Here is a 25,300-nt window from a genome sequence, read left to right on the forward strand (position 1 = left end):
TTTGATTGGTCACAGTGCTCAGCCAATCAGAGGCAGCGCTTTCAGGAGGCGGGTTTTTTTAAAATCCCCGGCCAGAAGAAAATGCTTTAGAACAGTGCAGGGGAGCCGGGGAGAAGATGCGCCGGAGCCCCGACAGCGCTGCTAGGTGATGTATTATTATTCTTTTTTTTCAAGCAGCTAGGGCTTATTTTCATGGAAGGGCTTATATTTTAACTCCTTCCCCGAAAATTCCTGCGGGGGTTGCCTTCATCACAGTGCTTTCAATGGGGCGGCAGCAGCGCCGGCCCCATTAAAAGCAATGGGATAGCATTGTGGTCCTCTGTGATAGCTGTGCCTACTGCAGTCCCTTCATTACTGAACACTGTGACAGTGCTGTCACAGTGTTCAGTGATGAGGGGACTCCCTGCAGGGATTAGCGGAAGCCTCGGGGAGTCCACTCATCCCTACGGGGACTAAGGGGTTAACAGCGAGACATTTAAAAGGTGCTTCTGGTCAGAAGTACCTTTTAAATACCCTACTCTAAGCAGCAAGGAAGCTATTCCCTGCACAGGAGTTTTCATTAACTTCTGCTCCCATAGGAGTCAATGGAAACTCCTGCGTAAAACGCACCTATGCTCTGTTTGTTTTAGGTGCGTGCTGTTTTGCCCTGCAAATTCTGTGCATATGAACACTTCTGTAAGAACCCATTGGTTCTTTTAGAAGCGTTCATTTAACACGGACCTAAAACACGCTCGTCTGACCGAGCCCTAATGGGTTAAAGTAGTTGTTCCAACTGGGTAGCCCCTGTCCATATAGGATCTCTTCCTTCCTGCTTGGACTCCTCGTATCTTGAGAAGAGCCATTTTAAAAACTGAGTCTCAATCTTGAGTACTGCATTGGAAATGTGTGGCTTCTCACACATTCATCTGATCACTGCTGGATTTTGATAAGGGGTTCTCCAGCTGGGACAAAAACATTTTGTCAGACACCATAAATGTAGTTAGAGGCCCCTGCTCATTGCAGTTCATAGCTTTAGACTCACGAAGAGTTTCCCAAAAGGGGAACTTGCATTTTAACTTTAGTCGAAATCCAATATTTAAATATGAAACTTACTGTTTTACGTAAGAGAGCTATGAGTCTTGCCGGTGTATCACTTTTGCAGAAAATTGGCACAAATTTCTGTAGTAAAGATTAACAACACCAAGTGTGTGGTCAACATTGTTTTTGCCTTCCGTGATAATCCTCACACCCAGTGTACTACCATTTACTTGGATTGTAGTCCTGCCTGTGTTCACAAGTGTGCATTGCTGATGTCTCACATGTTGACATTGGTGTAGACTTGCACTGATGAAGTTTCAGTTTTTATTTATCTAGGACTTACCAATGTATAAATGACCAACCACATTTTGCCTGATGTTAAATTAAAAAAATAGTAAAAGTTTAACAACATCTAGAAAAAACATATTATCATGAGTCAGGGTTGCAGTCAGCAACTATCCTCACTCCTTCCCTCCAGCGGCTGCGGCTCTCATCCCCCTTCTCTTGTAATTTGTGTGAGATGCCACATCCTTCTCTTTTCCAAGGCTGCTCTCACTGCCATCTGAAAGGTGTGCAAGCTTACTTGTCCCACCTCTTAAAGGGTCAGCTCATGTTTTGCAGTCCCTGGCCAGTCATGACAGGCTTTAGCCTATTTAGGGCTTCCCCTTCCACTAGAGGGTGCCTAGCAATTATTTTCTCTAGTATGCAAAGATGTTTTGTGTTCTGACAGTTTCCCTAGTTTTGATCCATGCTTGTTCCCTTCAACTTTCCCTTGTTCTCTACTCCTGACCTTGGCTCATTAATTGACCATGGTTACTCTGTCTCCTACCTGCCTTGACCCTTAGGATGTTTCACCATTGTGAAAGTATTCCACCTGTCCTGACTTTGGCTCTATTCTATGATGTTGTCTCTTTCTACACTCTTTGATACTGTGTTATAAATACTAGACTTCTCAGAGGGGGCAGTTAAAGTCAACTAAGGAATATAAAGCCCAATTCACAGACGTGACTAACACTAAAAACATACATTTTATTAGGTATATTAAAACACATACTGGGCACTACAAAGACGACACACATGTACCAGGTTCCTCAAACCACTCGTTAGTTGTAAGAGGTGAATACCAATGGGAGCCTGGAATCTTTTTTGATACTCAATAGATAAAAAAATGATTTTTTTTTTAAAAAAACAAAACACTCTACCCAAGATAAGTTCAAGAGAACATAGGAAGGTTCAGTATCGGAGCTAAGGATCCTGACTTGTTTTGTATATGAGCAAGACAGGGTCACCATTTAGACTCTCACTTGTAATGATCAATACTTAGACTCTCTCACTCATAGTGATCAATACTTAGACTCCGGAGCAAAGGGTGCTGAATTGTTTTGTATATGAGCAACACAGGATCACCGTTTAGACTCTCACTTATAGTGATCAGTACTTAGACTCTACGCGTTTCACCATTGATTTAGTGGATCATCAGGAGATACAGTACTAGAGTTTTAGATTCAGAGGTAGAAAATATTCTTAGAGTATCCCAGAAAGAACACAAGTCTGAGTAAAGGAAGAGCTGTATCTAAGGTTTATAAGGATACAGCGAAGCTTATCTGATGGTCGATATGGTAACCGAGATAGGTATCCCAGTTATGATAGGGTTCTATACTCTCGATTAGAGCATTAAGGTTGCTCTTTCAATTAGGAGCCTGCAAAGGTGGAATTCTATAATTTAGAATAGTTTACGTGCTAATGCTTGATTAAAGATAGGTGTTGCATGGAGATGACATAGAAAAATGTCATAATCTCCTGATATGCAAATTGGTGCAAAGCACAAGGTTAGAGCAGACTAAACCATGGGGAAATTGGGAGGACACAGTTTTAACCTATAGGTCCGCTTTTGAAATGGTATAGTATTTTCATGCACAAAGAGGATACTCCATTCAATCTACACGGAGTTTAGAATGATTAGCGTACTAGAGCTAAAGTTTAGGTCAATGATGCAGAGATAAAACATAAGTGTGTGTCTAAATCTCCCGACCTAATTAAATGCACTTAGACGCGGTGCATGAATTTTTAAAGCAGACCGAGCTATAGTACTGGAATCCAACCCAAAATCCTAATTCCAGCCAACAGATTATAGCAAGCAACCCCAAAAGATAACCCAGATATAGAGCTCAAGGAAGAGCATAGTAAAGAGCATGACCCATCGCCTTGATGGTAGGCTAGGGAAAGTATTCAAAAAAGATTCCAGGCTCCCATTGGTATTCACCTCCTACAACTAACGAGTGGTTTGAGGAACCTAGTACATGTGTGTCGTCTTTGTAGTGCCCAGTATATGTGTTTTAATTTACCTAATAAAATTTATGTTTTTAGTGTTAGTCACGTCTGTGAATTGTGTTATAAATACTACAACCAGTTTAGATCAACAGCCTCATAAGCGAGAGTGTTTCTGGGGCAATAGTCTGGGATTCCACTGCAGTGAAGACCAGATCCTGATAGGGTTAAAGGGTGAAAACTGAGAAACTCCAGGAGCAGCCCCCAGATCTTGCCAAATTGGCTTTTTAGTACAATGGACCGACACTCACTGCTTTGACACATATTTTCTTATATGCTACAAGTAGGTTAGTGTTACCTTGGTTAGTTATTTCTTTCTGGCTGCAACTTGTGGCCTTTTTCTTCAGATGGTCATGTGATCTCAATTCTAACCAGCTGAGATGTTCTACAGGTTATGATTTCTGAAACTAGTCAATTAGTAGTCAACGCAGTCTGTGTTGTGCCGTTACAATGAACCACTGAAACTGCCTACTGGATGATACAGGCATTCATGTCACAATTACTGATGATGATTACTCGGTTATAATAGAGGAGATCAGAGCTTTTATATTTATAGTCTGTAGCTTAGGCCTCATGTCCACGGGCATTTTTTCACAACGTCTGTAGCCTCCAACATCCTGTGAGCAGTGCATGATGGTAGGACACTGCGCTGTATTGCTCATGTGCAGTTCAGAGTGCAGGAAGCTCCTGTCTGTCGGCTTCAGTAGCTTTCTCTGGCTCTAAGTGAGAGGGAGGTTGGTGCTCGTAAGTTGTAGGACCTGTGATCTGTGGGCGGAGCTACAGCGCTGGCTAGTAAGCAAGTTCTATGCCTGCTAGAAGTTGTAGGGAACAGTCTGCTGCTGTGCTTGCTGCTGAAGTGATGCATGTAAACACAACAGAAGATCAGTGGCTGCACGAGAGGAAGAAGAGGGTCTAGAATGCCAGATAAAATGCACAAGTTACTGCTACTTAACTGTACCTACAAGATTTCAGCATTTTCAGAATTTCCATTTTGTGTCCGGAAAACCATTCCAAGTCTCTAAATGAGCAATTTCTTTGAGCATGTACAAGCTGTTCTCAATCTAGGACAGGAGCTATGGTAGAATGCAAATAACAGTATCGTCATTTTCTTACTTTAGAGGGGTTGTCTAAGTGAAACAACTTTCTCTTGTGCCTTTTTAGAGCTTGTTGATCCAGTAGCAGGTATATTGAACTTATAGTAACAGGACCCCTTGCCATTGATTTCTCTTTCCTGGACACAGGATGGGAGATTCCACTGCTTTATTTGCTCATTTTAAAGTTCAATGGATATAAACTCCTGGAGCCAAACTCCAAGTGTGTGTATACACTGTGTGTGACTTGGTCACGTCAGAGCATTGTTTTGTTATATCAGAAGCAAAGATGTGACTGTCTTGGATATAACTTTTCTTTTTCTTTTTTGGGGGAATGAATACAATTTGAAACAGTACAAAACGTATGATCTTCTTTATCTGTAATGACTTTGCAATCAGCCCTGACATGTCAATCACACCGATCTTCATTCCTTCAGTACTACTAAGTATTAAACCCAGAACTGAAGATGTTCTACTGGGTACGCTTAGCCATCAAATTAATGTCATACTGTACCTGGAGTCCTTCATTTTTAGGCACTTTTTGACTGTACATATGAGGAGATACCCAAAGAAAGAGGAATACATTTATTTAATATCATCTATTTATTGGTACATTTTGAAACTTTCAAAGTCCTCTGCATTTGAAGTAATACACTTATCCAAACATATTTTTTTTTATTGCTGAAAGCATTTTTTAAACTCGGTAAAATGTTTTCCTTTTAAGTCACTTTTAACCCAAGGAACTAAAAAAAAAGTTTCACAGAGTGAGATTGGGTGAATACAGAGGATGAGGCAAAGGTGTCATGGCATTTTTTGTCAAAAATTGCTCATCTCTCAGAGCTGTGTGGGCAGGTGCATTGTCAAGATGAAGAACCAGTCACCTGTTTGCCACGAATTGAGATGTTTTCTCCATACATTGTGACACAATGTTTTTAAAACTTACAAATAAAAACTTTGGCTGACTGTTTGACCCTGTGTTATAAATTCTGAATGCACTATCCCTCTCACATCGAAGAAACAAATGAGCATGGTTCATACGTTGTTTGTGTGAATCAACCTACCCCAACAACGTCTTCTGGCACACTGTCTCAGAAGGGTTCCGCATAGATTCACCTAGCAACAGAAGCCAGAACTAGTAATGCCTTGCCCGCCAGAAAAAGATTCCTGTTTCTTTTTGGTACCTCCTTGTATTTACAGGTTTTGGCATAGGCCTTGATCAAGATATGTCTCAGCTGGGTCTCTTTCAACATTGGGGCATACTTGTGGCCTGTAGGCAATTGAAGCATAGTGGTGATAAAATTCGCGGGGTACAAGGTAGCAAGAAAGTGTGGCGGTAGAGATTAAAGCCAACATCTTAATTGTTGCTTGAACAGATTTTTTCTTTCATGCAAAAACTTTAACCAACTTTGGAACAAATTACAGTTTGCAGGGTATTAAAGTATGGTAGATGTTGGGTGCCGAGTTGCTGAATAGTCTCTCAGAGGTGCATGGTAATATCCTGTACCGTCTCTTTCAGCAATGCATCTGGAATACTCTCAGTCGCAGTCTTATCACAGTGTTTCACCAGCAAACACACTGCTTCACTCGGTAGCCCACGGAATATACATCTCCCTTCTGTCCCACTATTTTGGTAACTGCGTCACACACTAGTGTGAACTCTCGATGGGATTTTTATCCCCTTCCTCTACCCTTACCTCAAGTGAGAACTGAGAGAGTGCACTTGTATTTAAGTCCGCCGGACAACCGGGAAATCACACCAGCCTTAAAGCAGCAGTAACATATATTAACATAAAAAGAAGTAATCAGAATACATGACATACAGTCCAGGTCTAATCAGACCTTGTGCACATAGGCTATAATCGTCCAGGTACAATCGCCCATATCTGGTAATAAGGGGTATAAACTCTTCTGTACAGGAAATGGTTAGAAATTTCAAGATTTTCACACTAGTCCCCTGATGCAGGTACAGAAAATGTCTATATTCCTAGATTATTGTCCTTCTTAATAGACCTCTATGTTTATATCTAGTGACTGGAAATTAGGTATCTAAGTTTTTTTTTCATTTTCCTCTACTTTGGAACAAGAGTAATTTCCAGAACCTGTGGGTTACAGTATAGCATTGTCACTTGCCATACATTAGTACATAGCTGTTATATAGTTATATATGGTGATAATGGAACATCTAGTGAGTATTGTTACACATATGTCGATTGAAGTAAGTTGTAATTAAACATTTGGCTCTCGGTTCTAAGTTCTAAAAGGAACACATTCTTTTTCTTATTTACTCTTCTATTATTCATGGCCTCTGGCCAGTACAAGCATACGGACATTTCAGCCACTATTCAGCATTAGAGCCAAGTCTTCTATCTCAAAAGAGTATTTTACTAAAATGTTTAGATTTCATTATTTTTAAATATTTAGCTCGGTTATTAGTAGGTGTTTTGTCTTCACTTCCACCTTTCAGTAGATGATGTAAAATCCATCTTCTCTAGACTAAAAGCCTTTTAATTGCTCTCATAAACATTTATATTTTCACTTTGGACCTCTAGAACATTTGTTCTTGAATTCGCCTTCACAGCAAACTCAGATGCATGACTTTTAATCAACTTGTAGTATTTACTCAAGATTGCTATCATGTTCTTTAGCCTCTCAAGCTCCTATCACATAGTTTGTCTGTGGCCAACACATCTCCTGACCCTGTAATTCAGAATTATTTATCAGAACCAGTGAAAAGGATATCTCAGCTAGGAAGAAGAAATAAAGTAAACTAAATTTAGGACATATGATATCACTAGGAGTTCACAACTTCAGCATATTAATAACATATATAATGAAGTTCAGGAGCTGAAAAGTGTTGTGTGAAATTAATTGATGGAGAACAAAAATGGGCCAGACAGTAATGACTAAAGGAGGCAAACGCTCCAAAAATATAAATGTGATTCAGATGATTTTTGTGAGACTTTCAAATTCCTTTGTTGAAGTTAGCTTTTCCACCCTCTGCTTTCAAAATTTAATTTGGTTTGTTATGAATCGTGTGCCATATATATATATATATATATATATATATATATATATATATATATATATATATGTATAATGTAATTTTGTGGCAGAGCACCTCTAAGGAATATTTGCTGTGGTGAGCTACATGTGCTTATGGTTGGAGGAGTCACAAGATCTACAATATGCAGAGGTGTACGTCTCTGAGTACCTGGACCACAGCTAAGCTGTTCATTCTGCCAGAGTTGTGCACCCACCAGCGTATATGAGGAAGAGGTGTTGAACCTTGACATGCATGATACTCACAGTTTTCTTAACTGGGACAATTCTTTATGCACATAAGGTCACACCCTATTCCAATTTTCTTCTCCCGTGTTTGGGTGCTTTTACATGGAATGACTGATTGTTCACATAAGTGAACAGTGACAGAGTTTGCTAGTTCACTCATGCAGACTATACAAGCAGATAATTAATTTGCTCATTCGCTCGCAAATTGTTTAGTCTTTCACATTCACTGGACCAGTGAACGGGAATGACTAAACAATTGGTATTTAAACCGAGCGATTAGTAAATAAGACAACGAGGATTTACATGATTGGATGAAATGGACTATACTAGAGATGAGCGAGCATACTCGATAAGGCAAACTACTCAAGCGAGTAGTGCCTTATTCGAGTACCTGCCCGCTCGTCTCTAAAGATTTGGGTGCCGGCAGGGGGCGGGGAGCGGCGGGGGAGAGCGGGGAGGAACAGAGGGGAGATCTCTCTCCCCCTGCTCCACCCTGCTCACTGCTGACACTCACCTCTCATCTGCGCCGGCAGATGAATCTTTAGAGATGAGCGGCCAGGTACTCGAATAAGGCACTACTCGCTTGAGTAGTTTGCCTTATCGAGTATGCTCGCTCATCTCTAGACTATTCAAGAACGAATCATCGTTAGATTATTGGCTGTGTTTATACGGAACGATTATCATTCAAATTTAAACAATCCAAAGATTTGTTGAGCTATAATTGTTCCGAGCAGAGGCGTAACCTGAATCTGCTAGGCCCTAATGTGAAACTTCTAACAGGGCGCTCAACTATAATGCTTTATTTACAGTACTCGGCTCCCTATATGGAGAAGAGAAGCCTTATGGGTGTCCTAAGGCTCCTGGGCTCGGGTGCAACCGCATTCTCTATAGTTACGCCAATGGGACCTTGTAAAAGCATCTTTACTCTCTGGTACCTCATGACAAAGGCACAGAATGTGCTATAAGTGGTAAAAATGGGCAAAACTAAGTATTTTAGCAACTTTGACAAGGGCCATATGGTGACAGCTAGATTAAGTAGTTGGTACATATGAGAAGTGGATCTACCAAAAGGAAAAGCAATGGGCAAAGTTTATAAGCGTCCAAGGCTCATTAATGCATATGGTCTGATCCCACAGAAGAATTTTGCTGAAAAAGTAAATGCTGGCAGCCTTTTGGCCTTCACTAACCTGAGAAAGAGAGAGGACCCATGCAATTTACAAAGAAGGCAAGTCGGCATGGGTAGCGTGATGCTCTGTCATTCATGTGGATGCTACTATCAAAAGACAAAAAATTCCAGGTGTTGACTTTGCCTCTAAATTCCACAGATCTTCCAGGATCTCAATCCATGCATTGAGTATCTATAAGCTGTGCTGAAAAAAAAGTCTGATCAACAGAGGCCCCACCTCTCAACTTATAGGACTTAAAGGATCTGCTGCTAATGTGTTGGTACCAGATACCATTGGGCACCTTCAGAAGTTTTGTGGAATCCATGCCTTAATAGGAGGGAGCTGTTTTGGCAGCTGAGGTGGACCTACATATTATTAGGCAGATAGTTTCAATATTTTAGTTTTTTTTACAACAGTACAAAAGATTTTTTTTTTGGCGCCCTACATAAATATGTCAGAAAGCTGACTTAGCTGTGTCATTCATAGAAGAAACGGGGAAACACAAAACACTGACTGTAGAAATAATATTTCCTTTTTACTTTTCTCTTAGGAAAGATATATATATATAACCCAGGCAGTTTTAGTTGTTCCAAGAATCAACTACTCTTTTAATAAAATCATATGTTCTGATATTGCTTCTGATCTCCCCCCAACTAATCTCAAAGTGTGCCCCTTTATTCTTGTGTTTAGTGTCATATTTAAGCACTTCCCTTCTGGGCCTTATTTAAATCTTTAACATATTAACAGGGGTTATCCAACCTTTTAAAATGTATGGCCTGTCCTCAGCATAGACCATCAATATCAGATCATGGAGGGCCCGCCATTCAGGATTCCTGCTGATCAGCTGATTAACGTTAATGGGCCAAGCCTGTAATAATCAGAATTGCCGCTAAATACTATGGTGTTTTGAGTATGAGCACAATCGTAGTCAGATGTAAACATCAAAGAGGCTGTGGCTCTGGTATGAGTGCTGGAGCCCCTTCTGTCAACTGATCATTGGGGATCCCAAGCGGCGAACCCCTACCGATTAGATGTTGATAGCCTATTTTGAGGATAAGTCATCAGTATTAAGATTGGATAACTCCTTTAAAGATTTTGATCACATCATGACCATCCTCTCCCTTTTTTCCACTACACTATACATAGTAGTCATTTAAATGGACTTTACACAAGCTAATGCCAGCTGCATGGGGGACAAATTTACATGTGATCATTCATCCCTTATAGACTTCTATCACTGTTGGCAGCACATCCCTCGTGCACACGGGAAAGTGCTGCCAACAAAGAGGTTGTTGTATGATCGTTGAACAGGGCAACGATTGGGTAAATGAAAATGTTTAAGACCTGTGTAAAAGATCCTTAATAGGCCTTTGACCATATTTGTAGACCATCTTCAGACTTGTTCTATTTTATCAGTGTCTTTCTGTAGGTAAGGTCTCCAGAACTGAACTAAGTGTTCCAGATGTGGTCTTACCAGAGCTCTATACTGCGGGATCACAACCTCCTTTTTTCTACTGGTTATACGCCTAGCTATGTAGACAAATATTCAGAAGGTTTTGTCAGTACATTGACAGGGAACAGACTACTTCTCACAAGAGTCATGCCCAGAAAATTAAATGTTGCCAGCAGAGATGGAATGAGGTTCCTATTAACCTCTGGGCTAAACATGAAAGACCCTCATTTCTGTCCCACAGTCAAAGAAGACTGACCCTCAAGAAATCTCTGTAGATCATATATTATATTATCAGGGGTATTTTATCTTACTTCATATATCTGTTTATTAAATCCCTGATTCTTCTATAATTTAGGTGACATTTACTGAGCACTGAGCTGTTAGATTTGGTATAGTGATTTCTCACCAGATGAGTTTAGACTGAAATTAAAATAACACAAAACTTTCAGTTAATCTCGTGCTGTATTAGAAATTACATCATTCACATTATGCTTTTCTCTGAGGGAAAACAAACATGTTTCATTAGAAAGCATGGCTGATAACCACCATTGACTTTCAATTCGAAGGTCATTGGGAGTTCACCAGAGAATTTTGGGAACCTTTTTATGATATAGTTTTAAAAAAGTTATGTGTAGTATATAAGTGGTATATCACTTTTAACTGCCCCCCCCCTTGCTGAATAGTGATTTCATATGGACTATATATATATATTAGTACACACTCAGTTTACAGCATTGTAGTACATTGTAGTTAAATATATTGTATTGAATGCCAAGTTAGCATTTGCTAGAACTGTCGTATGTCTAAAGCTTGATGCAACAAAATGCACCAAATTTTGGTAAATTTTACAACAAGGCCTAGGTGCAATCACATTAGTAAATAAATATATATTTACTAATGTGATTGCACCTAGACCTTGTAAAATTTACTAAAATTTGGTGCATTTTGTTGCATCAAGCTTTAGACATATTTAGAGTTGTAGCAAACTCTGCTTGGCATTCAATACAATGTATTTAACTACAGTGTACTAAAATGCTGTGAACTGAGTTATCACAATGCACTAGTCATGTTAACAATTGTTTCGCCTGTCTGAGGCAAATGCACCAAAATGAATAATCCACCACTGGTTTAACGCCTTGAGTGGCACGCCCGGAAAATTTCCGGGACGAGCTCCACTGCCCATAGTGATATACCCCGGAAGATTTCCGGGCTATGTATCACTATGGGAGCTGCAGAGCACAATGCCACAAGCTGTGGCAGGGTGCTCTGCCTGCACAGACCCACACAGAGCAGTGCAAGGGCTTTGAAAAACCAGCAGAAGATATTGCCGATATGTCGGCAATCTCCTGGTTTGTTTACAGGTTGCCATAGAGACCATCGGCTTGTCAGAAGCAAGCCGATGGTCTCTGTTGCAGGGAGAGCTGGTTGTTAGCTGTCAGAGGACAGCTAGGTACCAGCTCTTACAGCAGAGATCAGAGAAAACCTCCGATCTCTGCTGTGTTAACCCTTTACATGCTGCAGTCTATGTGACTGCAGCATGTAAAGGGCTGTCACTGCAGCATGTAAAGGGCTGTCACCATCGGACCCCCGGAATGTGATCAGGGGTCCTGATGGGTCCCTGTGGAAGTCCCCTAAAGGGACAAAAAAAAATAAAAAAATTTAAAAAAAAAAAAGTTTAAAAATTATAAAAAAAATTATAAAAACACCTGTCTCCCTTTACTTTGTAAAAAATCAAAAATACAATCACACATGTGGTATCCATGCGTCGTAATGACCCAGAGAAGGAAGTTAATACATTATTTAACCCCTTAATGACATGGCCCCTTTTTTTCTTTTTTCCCCATTTTTTTTCCCTCCCCCCTGTTTAAAAAATCACAACTTGTCCCGCAAAAAACAAGCCCTCACATGGCCATGTCAATGGAAAAATGAAAAAGTTATGGCTCTTGAGACGCAACTGCAAAATTAGTTGAAATTCAATGATTAGACCATTTTAAAAAACCTGCCCTGGTGGGCACGACAGGGTGGTAGGAAACCCGCCACTCAAGGGGTTAAGGGGTTAATATGGAAATTACACCTATATCTTAAGTGTTGTGTTCTGCTTATTTAACCTTGATTAATTCCTCTCCAAATGTAGCCGTAAAGGGCTTGTTCATTATTCTAGCATACCGTTTTCCTCTGCATTACTCTTCCGTGTACATATTTGAAGAAAGTGATATGAGTCATTCACCACGGGATTCTATTCAAAATTAAAAAATTAGATTCACGTACTGTACAAATCCAAAACAAGAATGGATCCCTAAAGAAGGAGGAAGAACAGCGTTCCTAGAGGAAGTACTGGAAGATGTTCTTTGTTTTCTTATCTATAATGTAAAAAGAAATAAGAGAATGGGATACATTCCTGTTTTTCGGAATTTCTTTTCCTTACGTTGCCAGGTCCTTGGATTTAAATCTTTCGGTTTATTAAAACAGATACATCCACGGATATCTGACTTTTCTGGAATTAATACTGCCTTTTTCAGTGAATCTTTAGTAAACAAGATTTAACTCCAAGGAACCTGCAAAATGTATAAAATCAATCAATATCCAAACACACCAATGAAAATATCTCACTGAAGCTTAGTGTGATTGTTCTCAGCAAGAGAAACGACGTAATTTGTAGATATGATACCTTTTAATGGCTAACAAAAATACATGATGTAATAATAGCGAGCTTCCGAACCAACGCAGGGTTCTTCTTCAGGCTTATGGATTGGATCTGAAGCTTAGTGCACATTCGCTGTTAGGCCTTAGTCAGACGGGCGATTTCTCGCGCGATTTGCGCATGCGTCCGGCGATTTTATAAAACCATTGCTTTGCAATGGTATCGGACACATGAGCGCTTTTTATGCGCTCGTCCGATAAATTATAGAACAAAAAATCGCAGATCGCACCTATCTGCGATCTGCGATTCCTGTTCTCTTCTCTATATGCGCTCAATGGGGCCGGCGGCAGCAGCGCCGACCCCATTGAGAACATATAGAAGGCAAATCATTCTTCTCTGCCACAGCTGTAACAGCTGTGACAGAGAAGAACGATGTTTGCCCATTGAATTCAATGGAGCGGCAATACAGCCGCTCCTTTGAAAGCAATGGGCTGCTGGCGTGCGCGGGGTGAATTGTCGGGAAGGGGTTAAATATATAAACCCTTCCCTGCAATTCATTCTAAAATGTGTTAAAATTAAAAAAAATTGTATACTCACCTTTCCGCTGCAGCCGGAGTCCAGCCGCGGCCGCTGTCAGTTCTCCTGAACTGCTTCTTGGCACTATTCAGCCGGCGGGGCTTTAAAATCCCCGCCTGCTGAATGATCTGCCTCTGATTGGTCACAGCCCTGACCAATCAGAGGCTGAAAACTATCACACACCCATTCATGAATTCATTAATGGGTGAGTGACTGCTGCCTCTCAGCGCTGAGCCAATCAGGGGCAGGTCTGACTCACATCCATTCATGAATTCATGAATGGGTGTGAGTGAGGCATGCCTCTGATTGGCTCAGTGCTGAGCCAATCAGGGGGCAGGTCTGACTCACACCCCCTTCACACCCACTGCAGGACGGCCACGCGGAGCTCCGGCTGCCGGGAGAAGGTGAGTATACAATTTTTTTTTATTTTAACACATTTTAGGATAGATTGCAGGGAAGGGCTTATATATTTAAGCCCTTACCGACAATTCATCCCGGGCTCCCCCGCAGCGCATTGCTTTCAATGGAGACGGCTGTATTGCCGTCTCCATTGAATGCAATGCGCTGGACAGCTCCGGCCCGTTTCTAATGAAACGCGGCTAGGAGCAGATTTTCGGGCGATTTGCGGGCGACTTGCGCGCACCGGTCACGCGATTTGCGGATGCGCATCCGTCATGCGATCCGCAAATCGCGCGAAAAATCGCCCGTCTGACTAAGGCCTTACAGTGAATTGCATACGAGAAGCTCTGGTGCAACTCGCAGACTATGCTGAGGAGGCACATTAACTTGTATTTGCCTGTCCTGTTTCTCATCCGTGATCTGGACAGGAATAGGATATGTAATGAGCTTTTTCACATGGACAATTGGTCCGCGTGATAAAACGTCAATATGCATAGCCTCATAGACTATAATAGGGCCGAGTGCTGTCCAAGGATTATTACAGACCCAAAAACGCTAGTGTGTGTGTGTGGGGCCTTTAAGGGTTTTTTTCCGTGGAAATACCATTGACGACCTATCCTCAGGATAGGTCATCAATAGTTGATTGGCTGGGGTCCGTCGTTCGGGACCCAACTGATCTGCTGAATGAGCACATGCTGTCAGCCCCACAATAACAGAGACCGGAGCGAAAACCTACGCACCGACCTCTCATGCGGGGGCCGGCACTTGTAAGTGTTGGCACAGCTCGATTTGCTTTCAATGACAGTCGTTCCTGCACTTACAAGCACCGGCCACTACACAGAGGTCGGTGCAGAGGCTTCCACTCCGACCTCTGTTATTGTGGCGCTGACAGCATGCGCCCGTTCAGCTGATGGGTCAAGTTCCACGGAAAACCCCTTTAAGGGAACAAAAGAAAAGTAAAAAGGCAACTATGAGGCTAATTTCACATGGGCTGATTTCGCGCTTGCCAATGTGCGATTTTGCCGTGGATGCGAGGCGTTTTTGTAACAAACTCGCAGACTATGTTTTTGTAATTAAACCGCCTCGCATCACTTCGGGAAAGTAGCGATCATGTGTATAACTCCATTCAAAATAATGGTGTTCATCGTCTCACAACGCACAAATCTCGTGCGATTTTCTTGCCCATGGAAAGCCGACCTTAGAGTGCAGCAATTAAACACTTTATCCCATACTTCTGTATCCATTCAGTCCTATTTCTTTAATCATTGGGCTTCTGCTTTCATAAAAAAAAATTAGGGTAAAAGTGTATCTATCAGCACTTTAATAGGGCTGTCTTAATTATTTGAATAGCAGACCTGCAATACCACAGCTTCCCCAAGTGATAGTCTCCAATCATTGGGAATTTGAGATGCCAAGTCCATGGCTATTAGCTGATTAACTGACGTATATTCAAGGAGTTTTCATTGTAAAACAACTCTTTTACAATATTAGTGAGGGTATATTAATACAATATACCCTCACTAATCCATCATCTGATTGCATCTACCTGTTATCCTTCACTTGTAACTCATAATACCCTAAATTAACCCTTTCCAATCCACTGTCTGACATCTGAAGACATTCTGATTGAAGGCTATACAGCTCCGATGTCGAAGACGTTCGGCAGGGTATTCTTACTGTAAATTACTGGCCGCTCTGTTGTCTGGGGCCTCTCCGGCACGTCACAAACTGCAGTACTGGCTCGAGCCAGCAGATGGCACCATAGTATAATGGCAGAAAGGGAGAGCCCCCTAGGAAACCCTGAATTCAAAATTGGATTGCAAAGGGTTGACCTAAAAATGTCTATTTCTGTTATAAGGTAAAATACATCCGCTGAAAAATAGAGAAGCAATTAAAAATGCATCAGTGTAGTTTAGTGGATTATGACATTCTCAACCTATATAACCATTAATGTGTGTCAAATACGATGATTTTACCCTGCGTCATTCAGACTGTGATTTTTGGGAGCGCTCTCTGGCCTGTCTTTACAACAGATTTCATTCTTTCATCGGCAGTAAACAGACGTCTTTAACATTTAGAGATGAAAGGGAATCTTTTAAGGGGCATATTTTTAGTTGGAGCATGTGGACCACTGACAGCGTATGGAATTACACAGATGTGCTACTAAAATACCTGTTTTTCTTCAGCATGCAATAAGTAAAATACATAACAGAATATTTGATGTCTTTGATTGTCTCAGTTTTCTTACATTGTGTTCATTTTTTGTACTTTATGGTTTTTATCTTGGATGATTTATAAACCAGTAGCAGCAATAACTCTGATGCTGAAATAGGTCCATACCAGAACTCTTATTAGGCCTTGCATATATAATATTTTTTTCTGTTTCGAAATGCTTCTTCATATAATTTATTTTAGGTGGTTCTAATATTTATATTGAACTGCACCATGTGACATGTTAAATGCAGCTCTCCGCCAGCTTTTCAAGTGAGAAAAAGAGTATTGTGGCCCTATCATTTCATAAATATGTAGCCTGGATTTAATCATTAGTGTGAAGTATAGCTATATATAGTGGAGTATTCGCATTCCACTGGACATGTCATAAACGTCTGATAGATGACAGTCCTACCTCCACTTACCTTCGCCCTGCTTCGAGAGGCAGCCACAGGCCATCACATCCAGGCTGAGAATATCATACGCTTAGTATGACTTCTAATGCATTCATTTAAATTCCTGCTATTTCAATGCTTATGAGTCCAGTGGGCGGTCCTACTTAGTGAATGTCAACCATCTCCGTAAGCACAGTCATACAGGGAAGGTTGTCAATCACTGATAAGACCACCCCTTGATTCCAAAACTCAGAATAAGCCGTCAGACTGAATCTCTTCCCACAAATATATATACATATTTATTTCAGACTGCATGTACAATATGATTCTGTTCAAGTTAGGTTATCAGCCATTTGACCCCAAGCAACCAGTCTGTATGAAACTCTCAGGTGTTCAATTCAAGGATGAGCTAAGAGATGGAGTTAAAAGACTTAAAGAGAACTACTAATGGTTTCATGCCCTCAGCCCAATTGCTACTGAAGGTACCAAAGGTGCCATGGTGGAAAACTACTTAGAGCCTCCCTTCAAGTTAATCAACTAATTGTTAATAAGGGTTAAATAAAAATGACAAGAACAAGGCAGGAAGAGGCATGGATAGCTTGGGTCAGAAGCATGGCAGGACATAAACTGGCAGGAACACAAGACCATGGACACTGGCAAGATACAGACACTGGGACATGGAATATCAAGCAATGAGTGAACAGACTGGCAGGGTAGATATAGCAGATACTAACAGAAGAGGGCAATCAGGTTAAAAATGGTGGAGTCCAATACAGGAGGAAATAACAGTTTCTTGACTGGAGATGTAATATAGCAGAGCCGGGAGATGAAAAAGCAGATGTATCGGGGTCAAAGACAGCAAAATGTCCAGAGTTCATGACCGTATAGAAATATATGCCATTGCTTGTTGTGGACTTTTCATGGGAACAGACACAATTATTGGCTGTGGACTTGGTAGGGGAACAGATGCCATAACTGGCTATAGACTGAGTACTGCTACCATCCTTGGGAAGCGACAAGAATTCTCTTTTCTTCTGAGAAATCTTCCCATGGCAGACTGCAGGCTGGCAGGGTATAGCAGACTCCTGAGTAGGTGGAGTAGGTCTGTTCAGCAGAATAGATGCAACAATCTCAAAACATAGGCTACACAGGTTCAAAAGAGACTTATGGATAGGGTCATAATCACCTGTCATTTGCAAAGCATCACCGGGCACCATAGCTTGATGGTACTGTCAGATGGGGATGCCGTGAGTTCGCCAAGAACTGATGTGGTCTTCTTGTGGGTGAATCCTCACAGTGATGACAGACGCAGGCAGGATCTCTGTAAGACAAAAGCTTCAAACCAAAACTGGTATGCATACAGAAGACAGGATCAGGGCATAAACAGGCATAGACGGATTGGCTCAGGAGTGGAATAAGGACATAGGAACAGGATACTGGCAAGACACTAGAACAAGGCATAGATACTGAAGCTAGGGCACTGCCCATCAAGCAATGAATAAACAAATTGACAGGGTAGAAATAACAGAACCTAATTAAAAAACTTCAAACAGGTAAAGCCCAACACAGGAAAGGATTAAGGCCTCTTTCACATGGGCAACGAACTAATCATTGAATGGCTGTGATTGGTTAATCGAGCGCTGGCTCTAAATGACTGAGGCGTGGCACTCAAGAACCAATCAGAGCAGCGCTTCCTGGAGGCAGGGTTTTTCAAACTCCTGACCAAGAAGCTATGAGAGAGCTTCAAACAAGTGCTGAGGGAGCTTCGGGAGATGTGGGGCAGAGCCGGACAGCGCCTCTTAGGTGATGTATTTCATTTTTTTTTAAATGTAGCTAGGGCTTATTTTAGGGCTTTTACAGTAGGATTTCCTAATGTAAAAGTTGCATCATACTGCACAAAAACCGTGTTTTCATCTAATGCAATGCATAGGAAGGCTCCATAGGGAAACATGGACTACAAAACCTCACAAATCGCGGCAATATTTAGCAACCCACGTTTTGTTTCTTGCAATGTCGCAGGCTACAAAACATTGCTAATGTGCAGAGGAACCCATTAGAAAGCATGGGCTTCACATACATGCGATTTGCAGCACTGTCCCATCGCGAGAAAACCACGTGATTTTGTCGCCTATGTGAAACCGGCCTAACTGTCTCTTGACTGGAGAATGACATGTAGCAGAGCCAGGAAGCGGAATAGCAGAAGCGGGGAATTAAATTACAACTCTGCAGCGATCAAACACAGCAAAATGTCCCGAGTTCATAACATGTTTCGTTACTAGGGATGGCCAGCCTGACAAGCAAGTTAAAGGGTTGTAACAGAATCAACTTTTATCACCTATTGCTAAAGTCTGATCAGTGAGAATCTCTCTGCTGAGACCACCACCAATCCCGTGTTCCCCGTCCTTCTCACTGCCTCTCCCATAGTGAAGAGGAAGTTGAATGGCGCAACCATCATGCATACGCAGTGTCACTCCATATGCAGCACCACTCTATTCAATCTGATCTCACTGCGATGGAAAAAATAATCCTGCAGTGACAAGAAGAGCGGGACATGGGACCCCCATTCTCAGGATCGGTTGAGGTCTCATCATTGGGACCCCCACCAATGAAACTTTTATCACCTATCCTATATATAGGTGATAAAAATTGATGCTGTTACTCCCCCCCAACAGCCTGTTGCTATAAGACAGCATAGCCCTAAGCCCTTAGTCACTCGGGCGTTTTTTCCCGCGATTTGCGGATCACATGACGGATGCGCATCCGTAAATCGCGTGACCGGGGCCGAAAAATCGCCAGAAAAAACTACTCCTAGCCGCGTTTCAATAGAAACGGGCCGGAGCTGTCCAGCGCATTGAATTCAATGGATCCGGCAATACAGCCGGCTCCATTGAAAGCAATGAGCTGCGGGCAATCTCACGATGAATTTTCGGGATGGGCTTAAATATATAAGCCCTTCCTTGCAATTCATCCAGAAATGTATAAAAATATTTATATATATATACTCACCTGGTCCCGGTAGACGGAGTTCAGCCGCGGCCGGCGACAGTTCTCCTGAACTGCTCTGAGTAGTATTCATCAGCCGGGGATTTAAAATCCCCGCCTGCTGAATGAGCTGCCTCTGATTGGTCACAGCCTCACCAATCAGAGGCAGCTCTCACTTACCCATTCATGAACTCATGAATGGGTTAGTGAGTGCTGCCTCTGATTGGCTCAGCACAGGGACCAATCAGGGGCAGCTCTCAGCTGTCATTCAGGAATGAATTCATGAATGAGTAAGTGAGAGCTGCCTCTGATTGGTGAGGCTGGGACCAATCAGAGGCAGCTCATTCAGCAGGCGGGGATTTTAAATCCCCGGCTGCTGAATACTACTCAGAGCAGTTCAGGAGAACTGCTGCCGGCCACGGCTGAACTCCGTCTGCCGAGACCAGGTGAGTATATATATATATTTTTTTTACACATTTCTGGATGAATTGCAGGGAAGGGCTTATATTTTTAAGCCCTTCCCGAAAATTCATCCCGCGCTCGCCGGCAGCCCATTGCTTTCAATGGAGCCGGCTGTATTGCCGGCTCCATTGAATTCAATGGGCAAACATCATTCTTCTCTGCCACAGCTGTTACAGCTGTGGCATAGGAGAATGATTTGTCTACTATATGTTCTCAATGGGGTCGGCGCTGCTGCCGCCGGCCCCATTGAGCGCACATAGAGAAGAGAACAGGAATCGCAGATCACAGATAGGTGCAATCTGCGATTTCTGTTCTATAATTTATCGGACGAGCGCATAAAAAGCGCTCATGTGTCCGATACCATTGCAAAGCAATGGTTTTATAAAATCGCCGGACACATGCGCATGCGCAAATCGCGCGAAAAAACGCCCGTCTGACTGAGCCCTAAGAACCAAATTACTTGTAGCTATCAATTTCAAAGCTGACTTAATGTGTCCAAAGCAGAGCATAAGAAAAGCAGCTTGACTGAAATCCCTTCATGTCGTTTCCCATTCTTTGTTTTCTGGGCTCTTATTTTTGGATTTGGCTACAGATACAGGTGGAGGACCACTTTAGATAATTAAATAAAACTTTACAACTTTGTAGCTACAATGAAAAACAGAAACATTGATATTTGATCTGACACCCACATAATAATCTTTGCCATGAACTTAAAAACATTAGGAATTCTTGTACATTCAAAGTTCTTGCGTTGAGCCTCTGTGGTAAACCTCGAGTATACCATGAAAAATCTGCAGATTTTAGATGGAGTTAACAGAACTCCGAATAAAATGATTACTACCCTCACAACATTTATGTGGTTCCAAGTCTTTTTACTTTTCAGAGCTATGGACGAATATAAAGCAGTTTCTAAATCAAATGAGTTTGATGACCTCTTAGTAGGTCAAGCGAGACAGCGCCAGACATAATAATAAAAAAATAATAATAATTTGTGCATGTAATGGAAATCTCCGTATTAAACCTATCCTGTTGGGACCTTTTAAGTTGGATTTTAATGCATGGAATGTGTCAAAGCTTACTTTAGGATTGTATATCAAAATATTTATATGTGTCTGCTTAGAAAGCCGTACAAGTTTGCTTAGTTGCTCGTTCTGCAGCTGCAAGGAAGCATGTTCTAGGATGACCATGCCGTTGCTCCCTGGCACTCCTAAAAACTAATGCTGTAGTACAGTAAAATTCCTTTAATCTGGCATAGCTGACACATGACAGGTGCCAGACTATGAAATGTTCTGAATATGTATGTAAAACCTAAAAGTCCTCCAGGATGACAGCCTAAAATAAAATGAAAAATCTGCAGCTTTCCCTTTTTTTTTTTTAACCAGTGGCGTATTTTTGTAACTTCTGGGATGTGGGAACAGCATAGTTTGCTCAACTTCCATTTACTCCTTTGGGAGTTACTGCAACCGCATGAAATAGCCAATGTGTCTGTTTCTTTGATCCCAGCCACTTTAGGCAGCAGAGGTGAGTACGATTGGGTTGGGAAAGTTTTTGAGATAGTTGCGAGGTGAGATCTGCATCAATCCGATATTATGCCATAAATGTCTGGAATGGAAATACCCCTTTAAAATGTTGATGAACCAAACAGACCCACAACACATTCGTACTGTACATCAGTATACAGGGTGTAGTCAAAAAGACGGATCCGGTGCTATATTTCAATACTCCTGTGCTATATTTGACTCCAAATAGCATACTGGAATAGGAAGGTATGGATGTGCTACACAATGATATGATGCACAGGCCCATGGGGGCCCCAGAACATGGATTTTAATTTACCGTTGTGGCCCTTGTAAGGCATAGAGAGTAAAACCCAACTGCTAAGTTGCAGAGCAGCATGGGAGAAGCAGATATCCGCTTTCTGCATCTACCGAAGTCCCATAGAACAACTGCTATGACTGACGTAAGGGAAACATACTCAAAGTTGTCTCCTTCTGCTACGATAAGGGCAGATCATCCAGGAAGCCATGCATCGTCATCTGCAAGAGACTCGGGTCATGAAATGAATACAGATCCAATGACGACTCCATACATGTAGAAGGAGGCCACTTTGAGTACATTTTCTTACTTCAGTCATAACAGTGGTCCCATGAGACTCAAAGGGGTGGATTTTCTGCTTCCCACATGCTGCTTTTCAACTTTGCAATTGGGTTTTACTCTCTATTTCTTACAGGGGCCACAACACACATACCATGCCATCATGTAGTGCATCCATACCTTCCTATTCATGTATGCTATTATTTCAATATTGGACACTACTATTGAGTTTAGCACTGGATCCATCTTTTTGACTACAACCTGTATATTCAAACTACTAAACAGAGAATAACAAATCTGTCAACTACAGCTTGCTGATAATTTCCAGGTAGCAACAGAACATTTTCCTACACTGCGAAAAGTAAGAACAACATTTTTAAAAAGTGAAAACCGCCAAGAAATATAATGGAGCTTACCAAAATGATAGCTTTTGCATTTGCTAAGTACAAGACCAATGTTACTGTAAGGTGAAGCTTCACTTTAAGCCTGAAGAAGTAGGTAATACTAGAATCCACTTAAGCCATGAATACAGATATTTATGACAGATATTCCCATAAAATTGCACAATGAGTCAGTAACATTGGTAAAGCTCTATAGTAATACTATACTTTGCACTTTTCCTTAGGGTTTTGCATTGTAACAACTGATAACCAATCTATTTTATTAAAATAACACAAATGATACGGTGCCACAGGATGTGTCTAACATCAACGGTGAAACAATGTGTGCTCTGACAGAATTGGGCCAGCTCATAAAATGAAAAGCATAACATAATAAATAAAATTCCAGAAACCTGAGCATGTGTACTGCAGGTCTGCCCTCCTTCTGACTTTGGTGTTGATGTTGGCAGGCGGTGGGCTGCGATCGGCAGCTTGGGAGCAATGCCAAAGAAGACAATTGTGGAGTGTGTGCAGGAGATGGGTCTACATGCCGGCTGGTCAGAGGACAATCCAAAACACATCTCTCCACCGAAAAAAGTAAGTTCTTGTTTAATTTTTTTATCCTTATACTCTAGTAAAAGCTTCTTCCCAAATTCTCTTAATTGATAACAATTTATTAGGACTAATAGAAGACTCTCTCCTCGCTTGTTGATGTCCTTCTAAAGTACAGAAGGTAACCCTGTGGGATATATAAATTTTAATGCCCAGTATAGTGATGGCCTGTTTATATGACTGTTCAGTAGCTGTTGGTTGGAGCAAACAGTCTTTTCCCCAATATTGCATTACTTAACAAAGCCATATTAAAGTATAACTCAAGCCATAAGCTGTGTTCCTCATGTGGGACATATAGAACTATTTGTTTCTGACTGTGAATATGTAATGGTGAGAAAGTTCATATTATGAGATACTCATATTGTGGATATAGATTGTATATCGTGAACTATGTCCTTAAGAGGGGATGGGATCAGAGAAGTGAGAACATTGGGTGCAAATGAGTAAGAAGTTAGTGAGTTGGGTATGGCAGGTTGGAGTTTCTCTATGGAGCAATGCAGAGCAGCATTTATGTACTTGGCCCTACAGATCGGTTTGCCATCGAGAGAGAAGGAGAAGCACTATACTGTGTAACGGTAGAAACGGACAACGGAGTATAAAATATTGTTAGACTGATATTGCCTCTGGTTCCACTCGTTCCCACGTATTCCAGATAATCGGGTGCAGCAAGTTTGTGTTCCATGTTGCTTAAGAGCTGTCCAGTTTGGTTACAGTAAACAGTTTATCGGTTGCATCATGGCTTCAAGCACCCCCTTATTGACTTCTATTGGGGCCTTGGTATACAAACGCAGAAAAATAGAGCATGTAATACGGAAATGTGAATAAAGTTATTAAAATTAATGGGTTTTATTCTCTGCGTACTGAATGCGCAAATGTGCCATGTGAAGCCGGCCTTTGATGGAACCATGGGCTTGTAAGACGTTATGTAGGCACTCCATGGCTAGGATTGGAAGTAGGAATAAATTGCCTCTATTCTGCACTTTAGTCGTTGTACATGTAAGGATATGAGGAATGGCTCTGTACAATGACTAGTAATACATGTGGCTTGTCAGGCAATCAGTGAAGTGTCATGGAGAGATCTCACAGTTCATTGCTCAGGCCATATCTTGACTGTAGATCAGATTATTTTCCTACTAAGTTCATTTTCCCCTATCGTTAAACATCTTGGTGTTGAAGTCATAGAACACAAGGCCATGCACTGTGTATGACTCCTCAGAGATAGAGAACGGAATTAAAAAGTCTAATGTGCCAAGAATTTTCCTAAAAGAAAAGAATTAATTCAGTGAGCAAATTTGTAACACTTTGAAAATTGGACATATGGCAGCCTTGTACTAATAACCAGTAGTGAGAAAAAAATCAACACGTCTGGGACCTCCGTACTCTGCACCTCTTTATAGGGAAGCACAGGAGTCAGAGCTCAGTAATACCAGACTTTGAGCATCAACAGAAGTTCTGTTCACACTTCTAGGCTCCGTTCTGTCCAGTTTCCATTACTTTCTAACTCCAGAAATAGTGCAGTCACATACTATGAAAACAATGATGTCAATGGGTTCCGTCAGGTTCGGTTGGGATCCGTTTTACAGCACATGTGTTAGCGCTCGTGGCTCCTGCTAAGGCTGAGTTCATACTTGTACTATGTTTTCCATTCTTTAGTTCAGTCATAAGACCCGAACAATGAAAAAAACGGAAGTGCCAGTTTTTTGACACTGGCATAAACAGGTTCTAATGAGCCCAATTAACTCTAATGAGGTCCACCAGATCTCTGTCAGGCCCCAGAATTTTATTGGACAAAGTAATGCAGCATGCTGTGCTATTTTGTTCAGCATCTTGTGTTGGATCTGAGCCACAGGCTCTACAAGTACCATCTACAGTGCTGTCATGATTGCGTCATATGTGACCTTAACAGGACCAGCAATGTATCTCCTTAACAGTGCCAGCCATTTATTCTTTAGCAGTCCCAGCCACATATTTCATTATCAATGCTAGCCACATGCCCCTTTAAAAGAGCCATTCACATACAAAAGTTAGTGAAGCATAGTTCAAGAGCCAGATCCCAGAAACCCAATGTGGGCAGGGTTGGGAGGTTTCACCCAATAAACCCCCCTGCCTACATCAGTACTGGCCAAGTTGGGTTCAGCTACTGCAAAGATGGCTGTGTACTTTATCATTTTATTAATGAAGCAATTGAAATAATATTTTAAGCAA

At 41.5% G+C, this 25,300-nt stretch overlaps 1 protein-coding gene across 1 annotated transcript in view; it reads left to right on the forward strand.

Moving 5' to 3' along the window:
• ADAMTSL3 (ADAMTS like 3) overlaps positions 1 to 25,300 on the forward strand; it is a 398,680-nt gene that overhangs the window by 244,464 nt on the left and 128,916 nt on the right. The window contains exon 7 of the mRNA XM_066592680.1: positions 22,954 to 23,080. Within this exon, the coding sequence (XP_066448777.1) occupies positions 22,954 to 23,080 (127 nt within the window). The remainder of the gene's footprint in view (positions 1 to 22,953; positions 23,081 to 25,300) is intronic.

Source organism: Eleutherodactylus coqui, chromosome 2, assembly GCF_035609145.1.
Source record: "Eleutherodactylus coqui strain aEleCoq1 chromosome 2, aEleCoq1.hap1, whole genome shotgun sequence".
NCBI lineage: Eukaryota > Metazoa > Chordata > Amphibia > Anura > Eleutherodactylidae > Eleutherodactylus > Eleutherodactylus coqui.